Here is a 13257-nt window from a genome sequence, read left to right as displayed (position 1 = left end):
CCCCTTCTTTTGCTTTGCATGGGGTGCACGAGGGCTGGTTTTTGAGGCTACAAGTCCTCTACAGGCTTGCTCATGTTCACCAAGGGCCATGTCTTACAGTGTTAATTCTCATAGAATCACAGAATATCCAGAGTTGGAAGGGACCCATGAGGATCACTAAGTCCAACTCTTGGCTCGGAGCTTTGAGGTTTCATCCCAGGTCATGTCCAAGAGCCTCTGGACTGCTGCCCTCCTTGTGCTCTTGGCTCAGCCTTTATCCCTTCACAGTGGTGACGATTTTCTGATTTTACCTCCATTTTTCACCCATTTTTAGCTCCCTCACCTTCATTTTGACCTGGATCACCTTGAGGACTTGAGTTCACTGGGACTTTTTAGTGATATTTTAGGCATATCTGTAGACAGTAGCCACGTATTCGTCTGTTCCAACTGTAAGTTTGTGGTGTGCTGAGTGGACCAAAACCCTCCAGCCAATTTTTGGTGCTTGCTGGCCTGCCCACACAGCACCACAGATTTCTCCAGACCCCTCTTTGGGATCCCACAGGAGGTTTGCAGTTCCCCTTCTCCCATTGTTCAGAATTAGCTGAGAGGCAGCGCTGCCTTTGATTGCTCTTTTATAGTCCGCTGCAGCTGTATGAAAATCATCTGCAAAGGCAACTTCATTTCATTTATCTTTAATTTTGGCTTCGGTTGACAGATGTTTTCTGCGTGCTACAGTTGCCCATTTAATTTGTTGTGTGGTGTTTGTTTTTTTTTTCTCCTGTGATGTGTAGCAGGAATTTTCAGTCAACAAACTGATTAGTAAGTAAATTCTTTATTGGGGGGGGGAAAGAAAAAGGTTAGGTTTAGTAATGATGGTGAATATGTCTGCTCTTAAGATCACAAGCAGCAGCCAGGCTCGATTCAAGAAGGCAGGGACCTGGGTGCCTCGCTGGGGATGGGGAGTCCTTGTGGGAGAGGCGGAAAGCTCCTCTCCTCTGGAAGTGTAGGCCCAAAACAGACAAATGTCTTTCGGTACATGGTGCTGGGAGGGCCTGGAGCCCCCCTGCCATGAGGAGAGACTCCGAGAGCTGGGGCTGATTGGCCTGGAGAGGAGGAGGCACTGGGGGAGCTCCCCCACGGCCCTGCAGCCCTGCAGGGAGGTGCGAGAGGCCGGGGCCAGGCCTTGCTCAGGAGGGCCCAGGGCCATCAGCGGAGTCCACGGGCCCAGCCTGGAGCCTGGGAGGCTCCACTTGGCCCCCACACAGCACTGGACCCCCTAGACCAGGGGCTGGAGACTCCTCTTTGGGGGCTCCCAAAACCCACCAGGCCTTGGGGCTGGGCACCCTGCTGTAGGCCTCTACTGTGGCGGGGGTTGACCTGATGGCCCTGAGGCGCCTCCAACCTCTGCCATTCTGTGCCCGCAGCGTTCTGCAGTTTAAGACCCTGCTGAGCTGCCTGGACAGGCTAAACAGCAATTTGGGGAAGTGTTTAGTGCCAGAACTGTGCCAGGACAGAGACCCAGGACTATTCCCTAGCTCTGCACTGGAATGTGCTGAGCTTGCTGGAGAGAAATGCCCCGGGTGATCCACACTCGCCGGACTTCAGCCTGAAGTCGGTAGCTTCTCTTTGCACATTCTTGGCTGAAATTAAAACAGCACCGAGGGCTGTGCTACTGATAAAGTGATAAACCTGAATGCTGGTGATGGCAGCTTTCTCTTCAAAAAGCTTCGTAACCTGCAGCGGAGCTTTAAAACTAATCAGGTTTCTTCCCGGCCCCATCCTACCCATGTATCTGTGCAGAAATCTTTGTGGGTTTCCAGTTGCATCTTATTTACCGTACTCTGTAATGGCATAATGAGGGCTCTTATTGCGACTTTAATTTAACTGTAGTATCTCCAACGGCACTCAGATGCTTACATTAAAGATGTTGCTTATCAGGGCAAACTCGAACTGCTTAATAGCCCGGGCTAGTTGATAATAGTGCCTAGATAAATACCGGCCTGCGATTTTTTTTTCTCTCACGCTTTAATATCTTTGTAGAAGAAGATGCATCACAAAACATGAAAATTAGGAAGTCTGGGGGCAAGCAGTCACTGAATCACTGCTACCGGCTGGGAATCTACTGACGAGGCAGAGAGTTCTTGATTTCAGCCTGAACTTCTGTAGAGGCGGACACAAAGCGGGGCAGATGTCGTCTTTGCTTCCTGCATTGGGGTTCCTCTTTGCTCCCACTTGTTCTCTGCTGTCAGATGATCTCTGCGTCCCGTGAGCTGCTTCCTCGGGCCACCTGAAAGGCTGCTCATGATGCAGACCCCATTGTAGGGGATGTACGGTGGGTTTCTGGCTTGCTACATCCCTAACGGTAAAGATTTGGGGTTGGTAATGAAGGGGTTAGGGGCTCCATGTCAAACATTGATAGGTTCTCCGTAAAAAACAGTTCCATTGTGACTTTGAGATGCAAAGGATGAAGTTATCAGGGGGCTTTGATGGAAATGGCATTCCTGAACAAGCTCAGCGAAGCAGTGAGGAAATAATTAAATGCTGAAGGCATTCCCACGTGGGTGTCCTTGCTGGCCTTTGCAGGTCTTTGCTCTTCAGCTGGGATTCCCCTTCCTCCTTACATCCATGGCTTCACTTTCACCATGTCTCTACCAGCCCTTGCTGCTTTGGGGTTGGAGTAGGGCCAAGGTGCTTGCTGTGGCTGGCTGGTTTTCCTCTATCCTCCAGGCTTGCTCGGTTATTTTTATTTATATTTGGGCATATAATGTCAGAAAGCATCATCAGAGACACGTGGCTGTCCTCCAGGTCGATCCAGGACTCGGACAAAAGCCAAGCCTGGAAAATCCAACCTCTGCTTGTTGCGGCTCCGAGCAGGGAGCTGGGAGCGAGCGGTGGGACCGGCCGGCAGCAATTCCCGAGGGAAGAGAGAAAATTAAATTTAAAAAAAAAAAGAAAAAGCATTGGAAATGCTCAATTACAGTACTCGGGCTCCTGCTCGGAGCTGTCGCGTGCACTCACGCTGGGGAGGTTAACTGCTCTTTGACATCATTTTGCTACATGGAAAATTCCAATTACACGGAGCCTGCCAAGGGCCGCGGCACAAACGGCAGCTCCGGGCTGCGGTGCTTCGTGGGGCAGTTTGTCAAGTGCTGTTGTCACCCTTCGAGCGGTGTCACCGAACTCCCGAGGCATCGAGTGGCTGCAGATTTCAAGTTCTTCCTTCCTTTTTTTTTTTTTTTTTCCAAAACAAAGAGTTTTTCCAAAACAAGGGCCATTGGCTTGGAAACCACGAGCTCAAGTGTCAGCTTCTGCTGACGGATCCCGTGATGCTTCGCCTCCCTGATCTCAGCTCCTGCCAGCTCATGCTCTGCTTCCAGATCTCCTGCCTGACGTTAACTAGGACCGCGACGCTGCTGCTTGGCTGTTCCAGGAGGGGAATTTTGCAGCTTTTCAAGTTCCTTGCGTGAATTCTTCCCTTTGCACGTTTCACAGTTCTTTCATTCATGGCGTTTCCCGTTTGGGCTTTGGCAGAAGGAGGGATCTGGCCGGTAACAGGACCTGTCTGCTGAAAAAGTCCCTGCGCTGGGCAAGCCTGAGCAGACTCAGAGGAGAAAGCGTCGGGGAGTGGTGGCAGCAAGGGGGAAGATGCTGCAGGACAGCCGGCCCTGCAGATGCTCGCTGAGCCCAAAATGCCGCGTGTATTTTATTTTGCACCAGCAAAACAACGCCTCCAAACCAGGAAGGAGCAAGACAAGAAGAAAAAGTCAACAATGATGGAGAGGGAGCCAAAATGGGGTTGGGGAGAAGGGATGTGGAACAAAACCCAGCCCTTAGGTCAGTTATATCTAGGCTGGACCATGCCAGGACGGTGCACACTGCAGGGACAGGTCTTTTCCTCACCCCTTCAATCCATCCCAGCTGTTTTCCTGCCTCTTAAATCACTGTGATTTCAGAAATGCCACCCCATTCTTGCTCTGGAGGCACTTTCACTCCTGCCAGGACCACGGGGCAGGTTCAGAAGCTTGGCTTTGGGGTGGGTGTCCCTCTAAGCACCTCTTCGTGTCGTGCCTGGATGGATGTTAGCGACCGATGCCCACAGTCCTGTTCATATTGTGATAGGTCCTAGAGAGCAGATAGATCCAAAATCCTAGAGAGCCTCCATCTCTAGGAGTTCCTTGCTTCCCCGCCAGCCTTTTCCTGCCTGGAAGAAACGATAAAACAGCATCAAAAAGCCTTGGTTTGGGCTGTTTGCAGCTTGGAGACAAAAAGGCGCAAGCACCGCTCCGTGTGTTGGCTAAATTTCCCCTGTTATTATTCCCCCACACACATGATGCTCGGCTGCATTGTCCTCCAGGTTTTAACGCCGGGGAGCTGGAATTTTTAAGGCTGCTTCCATCTGCAGCCAATTATAAAAAAAAAAGCCATCAAAAAAAAGCTGTTTACAGGCTGTCAGCTCGGAGCGGCGTCGGAAAGCAGCCCCGCCACCTCCAGCGAGAAGTCGCGGGTAAGAGGTGCATGAAGGCAGCCTGACATCGATCCAGCCTGTTAATCCTGCACCCCGGAGCTCTAACAGCTCCAGCAGAGCAAGATGCTTGGCTTTTGGGGCTCAGTTTGGGCTTTCGAGGCGCCCTTTTCCCCAGAAGGGGAATTCCCTGCTGGCACAGCAGGCGAGGAGCCGCACTCTCTTGTCTCCGGAGAGAAGGATGCGAGCCCAAAGGGATGGGAAGAGCAGGGCAAGGATGCACCAGGGGTTTGCTCTCTTGCCCAGCCGCCGTTCCCCGTGTCACCTGCTGTCCCCTGGCACCGGAGCAGAAGGGCTGGAGCGGAGGGCGCGAGACGAGCCCGGAGATATTTGAGAAGTTCAACCTGGGCAGGACCCCGCCGGTGGAGCGGAGCCGGGAATGCCAAGCTGGACGGGACCACTGCTCCCCCCGTGGGGTCAGCGGGAGCTCGCCGGTCGGCCCAGTAACCCAGCTTCACCTTCCTCCCTCCCTCCCCAACCTCCTGCCAAGGGCGGTGATGGAAAATGTTCATTAACGGCATTCCCGGGGCTGAGTGAGGCTCTTCCACCGGCCCTGCCAGTTGTTGCCTCCTCTTTTGCCAGGTCCGGGCTAAAGAAGGCAGCACTCTGCAGATAACCCTTCTTGCCCGACCCCTTCCCGCTGTGTGATGGGGCCGGGGGCCATTTAAGGCTTTTCGGGTGCTGAGCAGCACCTCAAATTTCACCCAGGGCTCCCTGGCAGCCAGGGAGGAGTCCCGGCCGCGGGGATGCCAGCGGGCACCGTGCCATGGTCGGGCACCGCTGCTGCAGGCTGCAGGGGAAACCCCAGAACAGGGAGGTGGTAGAAGGGGTTGGAACACCAGAAGCACCCCCTGGGGTTCGTCCCCATCCCATATCCATGGGGTGACCCCGTTCCATGGGGTGTCCCCACTGTGGTGGCATCACCCGGGCGCCCGACGCAGCCGCCGGCTTTCTCCTCGGGGGCGTTTTGGGGGGGTGCTCCGGGTTTTCTCTTGCCTGGAGAAAGGAGCCAGATGCTTTTTCTCTTTTTATGGCCCAACCTGCCCGTTGGCGGGGGTCCCGCGGGGTATAATTAGCCGCCCCGACAGGTGGAAGGGATCGGGTGGCTCCTGCCACCCCGCAGCCCCAGCGCTGCTTCACCCCGGCCGACACGCGGCGAGCAGCTTTACAGTAACCCCAACCCTCGCCTTCACCTGCCTTTAGGGCACGGGGGGCACGAGAAAAAGAGCTCCCCCTTCCCTCCCATAAATAAATAGAGGGGGCTTTTCCACTCTCTCTTTCGAGCCTGGAGCCGAGGAGCTGCTTCCCCAGGACCCCGCGAGCTGCGAGCAATTCCCTGTCTCTCCCTGCAGCCCCGTGAGAGGAGGGCCAAGCGTGTTTGGCACGGAGAGCAGCGAGGAAAAGTCATTAGAAAACCGAGCCGGGGCCCCGAATTAGTCGCGGGCGGTTTGTTTTCTTAATATTAAGTCTGCCTTCGCCGGGGAGCCAGCGACCAGCTGGGGATGCTCCCGCTCCCACCGCAAGGTGTTAACGGGGATGGGGACGCACGTGGCACTGTCCCTTGGCCCCTCCAAGCTGATATGGGATGAAACAGCCACGTTTCCTGGCTTTTTTCCCAAATCTGTGGTGTTCTCTGTCATCCCTCGGTGTAGGGGCAGCAGTGCCAAGTGCATCCACGTGGCCCTTTGAGGGGAGGGCTCCTTTTTGCTGCCCTTCTCCTTCCCACGTCTGGTTTTGCGTTGGACGTCACCCGGGTTGAGGGGTTTGCTCTCAGATCCTAACATTTTGGGAAAAAACGCCCCGAAAGCTGTCCTCTTGGTGCCTTTTCCAAGCACTTGCTGGTGGTCCACGACTTCGGCAGCCGGAGGGTTTTGTTGGGAGGAAGGCAGGGAGAAAAGGAAAGCTGTTTTCCCAAACTTCCCTCAATTTTAGCGCATGTTTTCTCGATTTGCTGAGATATTGGCTGCTTAACCAGGGCGAGAGAAGCTTTGGGTGCTGGAGGAGGTGATTTTCATGCGCTCAAAAGATAAGATTTAATGACCCTACCAGCTCCTGAGAGCTGGCACCAAGCACGGAGCGGATTTTGCCCAGTTGTGTGCTTCTCCAGCACCCATCCATAGTCAAAAGTAGGATTTTATTAAAAAAAATAGAGTAGTGCTAAACTCTGGGCACTATTTGGAGATGCTCAACTTTCAGATTACGCATTGGGTTAGCGATTTACTTGCTGCAACCTCACGGCAGCTCATAGAAATAGAGGAGGGGAGCGCAGGGAGATGTTTCTACGAATTTTCCACCTCTGGCTTGATCCCTGCTGGGCTTTTCCCCGGTTCTTCCACCCCTGCAGAGCTGCTGTCCGTGTGTCTGTCCAGCTCCCAGCCCTCCTGCCGCGTTGGCGACCTCCCCGGCCTCCAGCAGACGAGCTCCTCGCTCCGCTGCCGACGTCGGCGTTCCCCTGGGGCCACCGAGCTGCCGACCCCGCTGCCCTTTCGAGCGGGGACCCCTCGGTCCGCCACCGCTCCGGCGGCTCAGCGGGGCTGCCACCACGTCCCCGAGGTCACCGCAGGGGGTTGGTCCCAAACGGCTTCACTTTGAGGGTATTCAAAGGGCAGGAGCCCTGTGATCCATGATTTTGTCCCGCAACCCCTCGCTGTGTTTCTCTACCCAATGGATTTGTCCGCTTTTTCCCCAAACCCAGGCAAAATTTTGGCATCCGCACCGCCCGGGAGCGAGGAGGTTTTGCAGTGCGGGCGTTCAGGTGAGACAGGAGCCACGCAGAGAAACAAGGGGCTGGATGTCTCGGGGATTGAATCACATCCAGAGCTGCCTCGTCTGCCCTGCCAGCATCTCTTCAATCATTTCCCACTGCCAAAAAGTGCCCCAAAAGTCCCCAAATCCCGGGGAGTCCTGCGGATTTCCCTCTCCTTGTGAGGATTTCGGGAGGGAGACGTCGCCACACTTCTTAACATCTCCCTCTTTTTCTTTTCCCTGGCAGTGCAAGAAGAAGCACACCCTGGTTTGCCCGGACTTCGCCAAGAAGGGCGTCTGCCCCAAGGGCGCCCGCTGCAAGCTGCTGCACCCGCAGAAAAAACGTCAGCCCCGAGGGGACATCGCTGATCCCCCCTCCAAGTGCCAGTGGCTCTGCGAGGAGACGGGCAGGTAGGAATTGAGCAGAAGGTTTGGGGATACGTCCGTGGCCTCTGGGGTTTCTGCAGCCCTTCCTCTTGGAGATGGAGGAGCTTTGGTGGCGAATCCACTGCAGAAAACCCATCTGACAGAACGGGGGGCAAGAGGAGGGCTGGGGTGGTGCTAATTCCTCGCAGCCCATGGGCAGGTCTCGCCCTACCCATCACCGTCACTGTCACCCGCTTTAAGCATACCAAAAATTAAAACCCAGCTGAAATGTGGGTTTTAAAAGACCCACGACCTTTCTAAAAAGTCCTGGTTAGCAGGAGGAGGAAAGAGCAGCTTGCCTGCTTCGCCCCTCCGCAGCAGGATTTGGGATGGCACAGGGGGACCCTACAAGATGCCCCCCACCACGGTGCTGGCCGGGTCCTGGTCCCCATCCCAGCCCTGCCTTGTATGGCCGCGGAGGGGACGAGCTCTCAGCAGGCTCTGGACTTCTCCCGGGTGACAGAAGAGCCTTGGAATGACACCCAGCTCACGTCCCCCGTGTGAATGAGGTGTAAAATAGCTCCTTGCTCTTTTTAGGTAAGGAGGCATGAGCGCGGGGCATCCTGCGCCCGTTCCCGGCCCCGGGTCGGTTCCTGGCATATCCTGCACGGGAAAGGGAGCACGCCCCTGGCCAGCTCGAAGAGTTTGAAAGCTGCCCGGGAGGTTTTTCCTTTATTAGCACCGTCACCAGAGATGTCAAAGCAAGCCTGACTGTCACGTTAGCTGGGCTCGCAAGAAATCAGAGACAAGGGGCAGCCCGGGATGGAGCCCGAGGATCCTCCGCGTACCCAGCGGTTCTCCTCGGCTTCTTCCCGTGCACGTGATGCTGAGTTTTCATTTTTCATTATTAAATTTTATTTTCATTATTTGCCAGGAACCACCCAGCTCAGCGCTGCGATGACGGGGAAGTGCCCGGCCCCTCCGGCGCGGAGCAGGACGTGAAGTTTTGGAAAGACGCTGACGCCTCGCAAAGCAGCCGGCTCCAAAAATTGCCCTCCTTCATCTCCCTCCTGTCCTCCGCCTCCCCCGGGGACGAGGGCTGCAAAGTGGAGAGGGACGAGGACGAGCCAGGGGACGAGCCAGGTAGGAAGCTCTGCACTGGTTTTGCTCCTCAGTGCCCCGGTTCATTGAGTGGCTTTTCCTGTGTGTTTTTATGGGATCGGTGGGTTTTATGAGTCCCCAAACCAGTTTACTGGGAGCCCAAACTGGGCTGACAACTGGGACTCGCATCTTTGTACCCACAGGGGCAGCAGCCCCAATACTGACCAATTCTCTCACTGCTCCTGAAATCACGCCATAGGATTTTGTCCCCATCTTTTATCTTCAGTGGCTTCCTCCTTATCCTATAAATTACCCAATGATGGATCCAGTCTTGTTCCCATAACCCCAGCAAACCCAGGTAGGAAAGAGGGGGTCTCAGAGGGGTGTGGTGATGCCTTGCCCTACTGCTGGACCCACAAAAGGCTGTGGTCTCTGGACCTCCACGAAAAAATTCAGTTTTAGGATGAGCAAAACTTGGTAAGCTTGACAGCGAGCAGCTCCCGCCTTGACATTTTTAATTTTGGGTAAAACTTAAGGAAATGTTTCAGCTGGTTGACCTGACTGTGAAAAAAATAAAAAAAGCAGGAGGGAATCAGTGAAGCAGGAGCCAAAGGAGAGGAAAGCAGGGAAGGAGTTGCAGATGTCTGTAAAAGGATCTGATGAGGAAGCAGTTTCCCTGCCAGGGGGATGCAGCCATCGTGCGCCAGGTTTGATCCTGGTCATCCCAGGAGGGCGCAGGATGAGGCTGCTGGTGGTCCTAAAGGATCTAAACGATTCACCGTGCCCAAATCACCTACAAAGCCAGGAGCGAGGGTATATTCGGGTCGGTTAGGATGGGTCCTCACATGGCTCCGGGTGTCTGCGATGAGGTTTTGGGATCCGTGTCCTCCCCGAGGGGCGGCTCTGTCCGTAACGGGGGGCGCGGCGCTAATATTCAGTTCCTGCTTGCAGACCCTGAGGGTGACACGCAAATTGGTGGGGTAGGAAATCAGGAGGAGGACAGGTGGTTATTACGGAGTGATCTGAATGGCTTGGTTAAACGCTCACAATTTCAGAAAATGCCCTTTGAATACTGGAAAATAGGGGAGGAAGGGAGAAAAGCACCAGCTGCACGTGCAGGAGGGAAGGTGCCGGTGGGGCAGGTGTTTGGGGATGACTTTTAGGGTCCAGCTTTTTAGGCTCACCGTGGTCTTAACGGGGTCTCGGTGCACATCCGCAGCCTTGGGATGGATAAAAAGGGGATTGGAAAGGAGAGAGGAGGTGCTGAGCTCGATGCTGTCCTCACGTGGGGACAGACCCACCGTGAGTCCCCAAATGGAGACCCCGGTGCCTGGGACGAGCTCCCGGACATCTCTCGGTGCCTCCCCATCCTCCGTCACGTTTCCTTCTCGGGGCAGAGGCAGGAGGGAGCGCGAGCATCGTGCAGGTAATGGGCTCCTCCATATTTCACCTCCCAGTTAAATAGCCTGCGCCGGAGCCTAACCGGCCTCCCCGCGCTAATTGTCAGCGAGCGCACCAATGCAAACCATTCCAATCGAGTGCTAATTTAATTAGAAAGCACCCATTTTAGTTAATTTGTTCGAGAAGATCACGGAAAACTCCTGGAGAGAACAGATGTTCCCCTCTCCCCCGATGAACATTCAGGGGTTTGTAAATGGCTCCACTCAGCCTTGTTTAGGAGAGAAAAGAGGATTTTATAGCTGCAAACGACCCTTTCTGTAAACATTTTACAGCTCTCTGCACGTTTGAGTGACGATAAACCCCTAGCAACTCGGCGGGCTGCAAATTTGCGACCATACGGCTATCATTTTATTGTCATATTTCACGGTCGTAACGTTAATGGAAGATGCTCGCTACAGTCTTTTTTAACGGCTCCGCTGAGCACGCTCAAAAACGCTTTGGCTTCGGAGGAATTCATCGAGGTGCGGCGCTTCCAGTTTTGTTTACAGCTTTCACTTCTGGAGGAATCACTCGGAGAACACAAATCCTCGCCGCCGCCCTCCCTGCCCGAACCCGTGCCGTGCTCGCTGCCGCCGGGGCTGATCCCGATCCCGTTTCGCCCTGCTGCGACCCCATGGGGCTGGACCCCGGTGTGAACATCTCCTGCTCCCAGCCCACATTTGGGGCTGGTTCCCCCATGCAAATCCTGGTGGTGGGATGCCTTGTGGAGGGTCTCCACCACCTGCAGCATCGCCTTCAACGCTGCTCCTGCTGTTTGCCCCAAATCTCTGCGTTTTTGGCGGCAGATGAGAGCCAGCCCTTTGGGTTGACGTGGCAAAAAATGCCCTGAAACCCTACAGAAAGCATCTTTGGGGCTGGTGATGGAAGGGTCGAGTGCGAGAGCGGTGTCCCAGGGAGCCAGCGTCCTGCCAGCGTTGATCCCAGCAGGACCAAGTCGTTTGATCCCCTTGTAGGGTCTGGTTATCCATTATCGTGGATAAAATACCAGGAACTGTCTTTTTAGCGTTGTCCCAAACATCTCCTCATGGTCCAACCCTCTTGGTGGCCTCCACTCGCTCCAGTACGTCCCCGTCTTTCTGTACTGGGGACCCTGAGGGCTCCAGGTAGATATCAAAGAGGTTTTTACAGCGCCAGCAAAACCCCGAAAAGCACCGCTAACGAAACATTTATTGCACGCCTTAGCGCTGAACTTGGACTTCTTCATGATAAAGCTGAAGCTTTTTGTTTACCCAGGGAAACAATTTTTATGCCCTTGCTTGTATCGATCCGTTATTCCGTGGGAACTTCCACCCAGGCTCTGGCTCCACCTGCAGCTACCGAAGGCAGCAATTATTTGAGGGCAGGTAGTTGAAGAACGCAATTTCCCGTTAACCTGCGCTTCTTCGGCCAAAATAAATAAATAAATAACCAGTTCTTTGGCCAAAAAAAATGACCAAAAAAACAAAAACCAATTTTCTCTCTTCCATCCCAGTTACCTCCAGGATTTTTCTGGGGATCTGAGTCCTGGCTGGTGGCGGCGCAGAGGTCTTGGCTCTCCTGGTGGGGGTCTTTGCCCCTTTTTGGAAGGACCTTGGCCATGGGGAAGTGATGAGGCAGTGGCCATACATCTGGTCTGCTTCTGTGGCTTCTTCTTTGGTTGGGGCCACCTCCGTGGTCTCTTCTTTGGGTGGGATCACTTCCAAAACGGGCTCTGCCTCTCCTGCTCACAACTCCCCAAATCTTTGGGCAATAACTCCCCAAATCTTTGCTCTACCCCTGCTTAGGGGCGAGAAACTCAACGAGAAACTCAAAGCAGTGGATCATCTAATAGGGGACATGGGATAGAGGACAGTGAGTTGACTCAGGACACCTCATGGCCACCAAAGCACACACCTGGCCGGGTCCTCCACCAATTTGGGAGAGGTGAGGAGACCGATGGAGAGCCGAGGAGAGGTTTTGGCCCCACGGAATGGCTCACCTCCTTTCTTTGGGGTCTTCTGCTCCAGTAGGATAACTTAAGAGGGTCTGGATGGTGAGCTGAGCACGAGGAGGAGAACCCATCTTCCTTCCTTCCTACTGCCTCTCATGGCTCTCCTACAGCTCAGACCTTCGTGGGACCTTCCTGGATCTTCTCCTGGCACTTAGCAGATCTCCCCTGTGACGGTGAGCGGCGCGATGCTGCTGTGCGCACCCGGCTCTCCTGCTCCTCACCAGCCCCGGGCTGCTGCACGCCCCGTTGGGCAGGCAGTTTAATTAGAGAGCCTCCAAATTCTTTCATAACTCAATTAACAAACCTCTAACCTAATTGCTTGCCTCATGCCAAATGGATGGAGCTGCAGGTAGCGAGCTTTCCCGGTAACGTGCCGGCTCTCCTCGGGTCCTTAGCAATCCCATCTCCTCCTCCCGAACCAGCAGGTGCTGGGTTTGGGGACCCAAAACCACTGAGGGTTTGGGGGCTGTTTGAGGGTGGTCCCCACATCAGGAGAGCCTTGGGTTGTTCTCCTCCATCCTGTTTTATCCGGGTGCTGGTTTCAGGAGTCCGTCTCCTGGTTCTGGATGCTCCCAGCCTGGACAGCTGAGATGGAAGGTCCGAGAGTTAAGAAACTCCACTGATGTTTATTTAATTCCCTTCTTGCAAAGCGGCCAATTTATTCGAAACTTCCAGTAAAGCTGATGAGCGCCGTGGCTTTTTTCTAATTGGGCTCTCCGTCTGAATCAGAATCGCCCTTTCTCATCCCACACTTGAAAAAAAAAAAAACCCTTTCTGATTCACTCCCTGCCCGCACCTCGCTGCCTGCACGTTTCCAATCCTCTTTCCTTATCGATTGATCGGCAGGCGAGGTTCAGACCTGCCAAGTCTCTCTTGTTTTCCTGAAATCTGCTCTTTCCATATTAATTTTCTACCCATTTTTTTAGGGTCTCATCCTCCTGGGATGGAGGGTCTGGAGACCAGGGCTTTCAGACTTTGCTTAGGATTTCTGAAGACCCTTCTCGTTCAGGCTGCCACTTGGAACCCCTGTCATGCCCCCCCTGAATTATTTAATGACCCGAAAGCTGGAGATGGAAGAACCCTTGGTGATGATGAGATGATGAAATCCCATCTC

General features: G+C 54.3%; 1 protein-coding gene across 1 annotated transcript in view; it reads left to right on the top strand.

The window, feature by feature from the left end:
* ZC3H3 (zinc finger CCCH-type containing 3) overlaps positions 1-13257 on the top strand; it is a 114101-nt gene that overhangs the window by 96086 nt on the left and 4758 nt on the right. Inside the window, 2 exon segments of the mRNA XM_068672788.1 lie at positions 7494-7657; positions 8547-8755. Coding sequence (XP_068528889.1) covers positions 7494-7657; positions 8547-8755 — 373 coding nt within the window.

This window comes from Anas acuta, chromosome 2 (assembly GCF_963932015.1).
Source record: "Anas acuta chromosome 2, bAnaAcu1.1, whole genome shotgun sequence".
Taxonomy (NCBI): domain Eukaryota; kingdom Metazoa; phylum Chordata; class Aves; order Anseriformes; family Anatidae; genus Anas; species Anas acuta.
The sequence above is the reverse complement of the archived record's forward strand: the minus strand, read 5'-3'. Positions and strand labels throughout refer to the sequence as shown.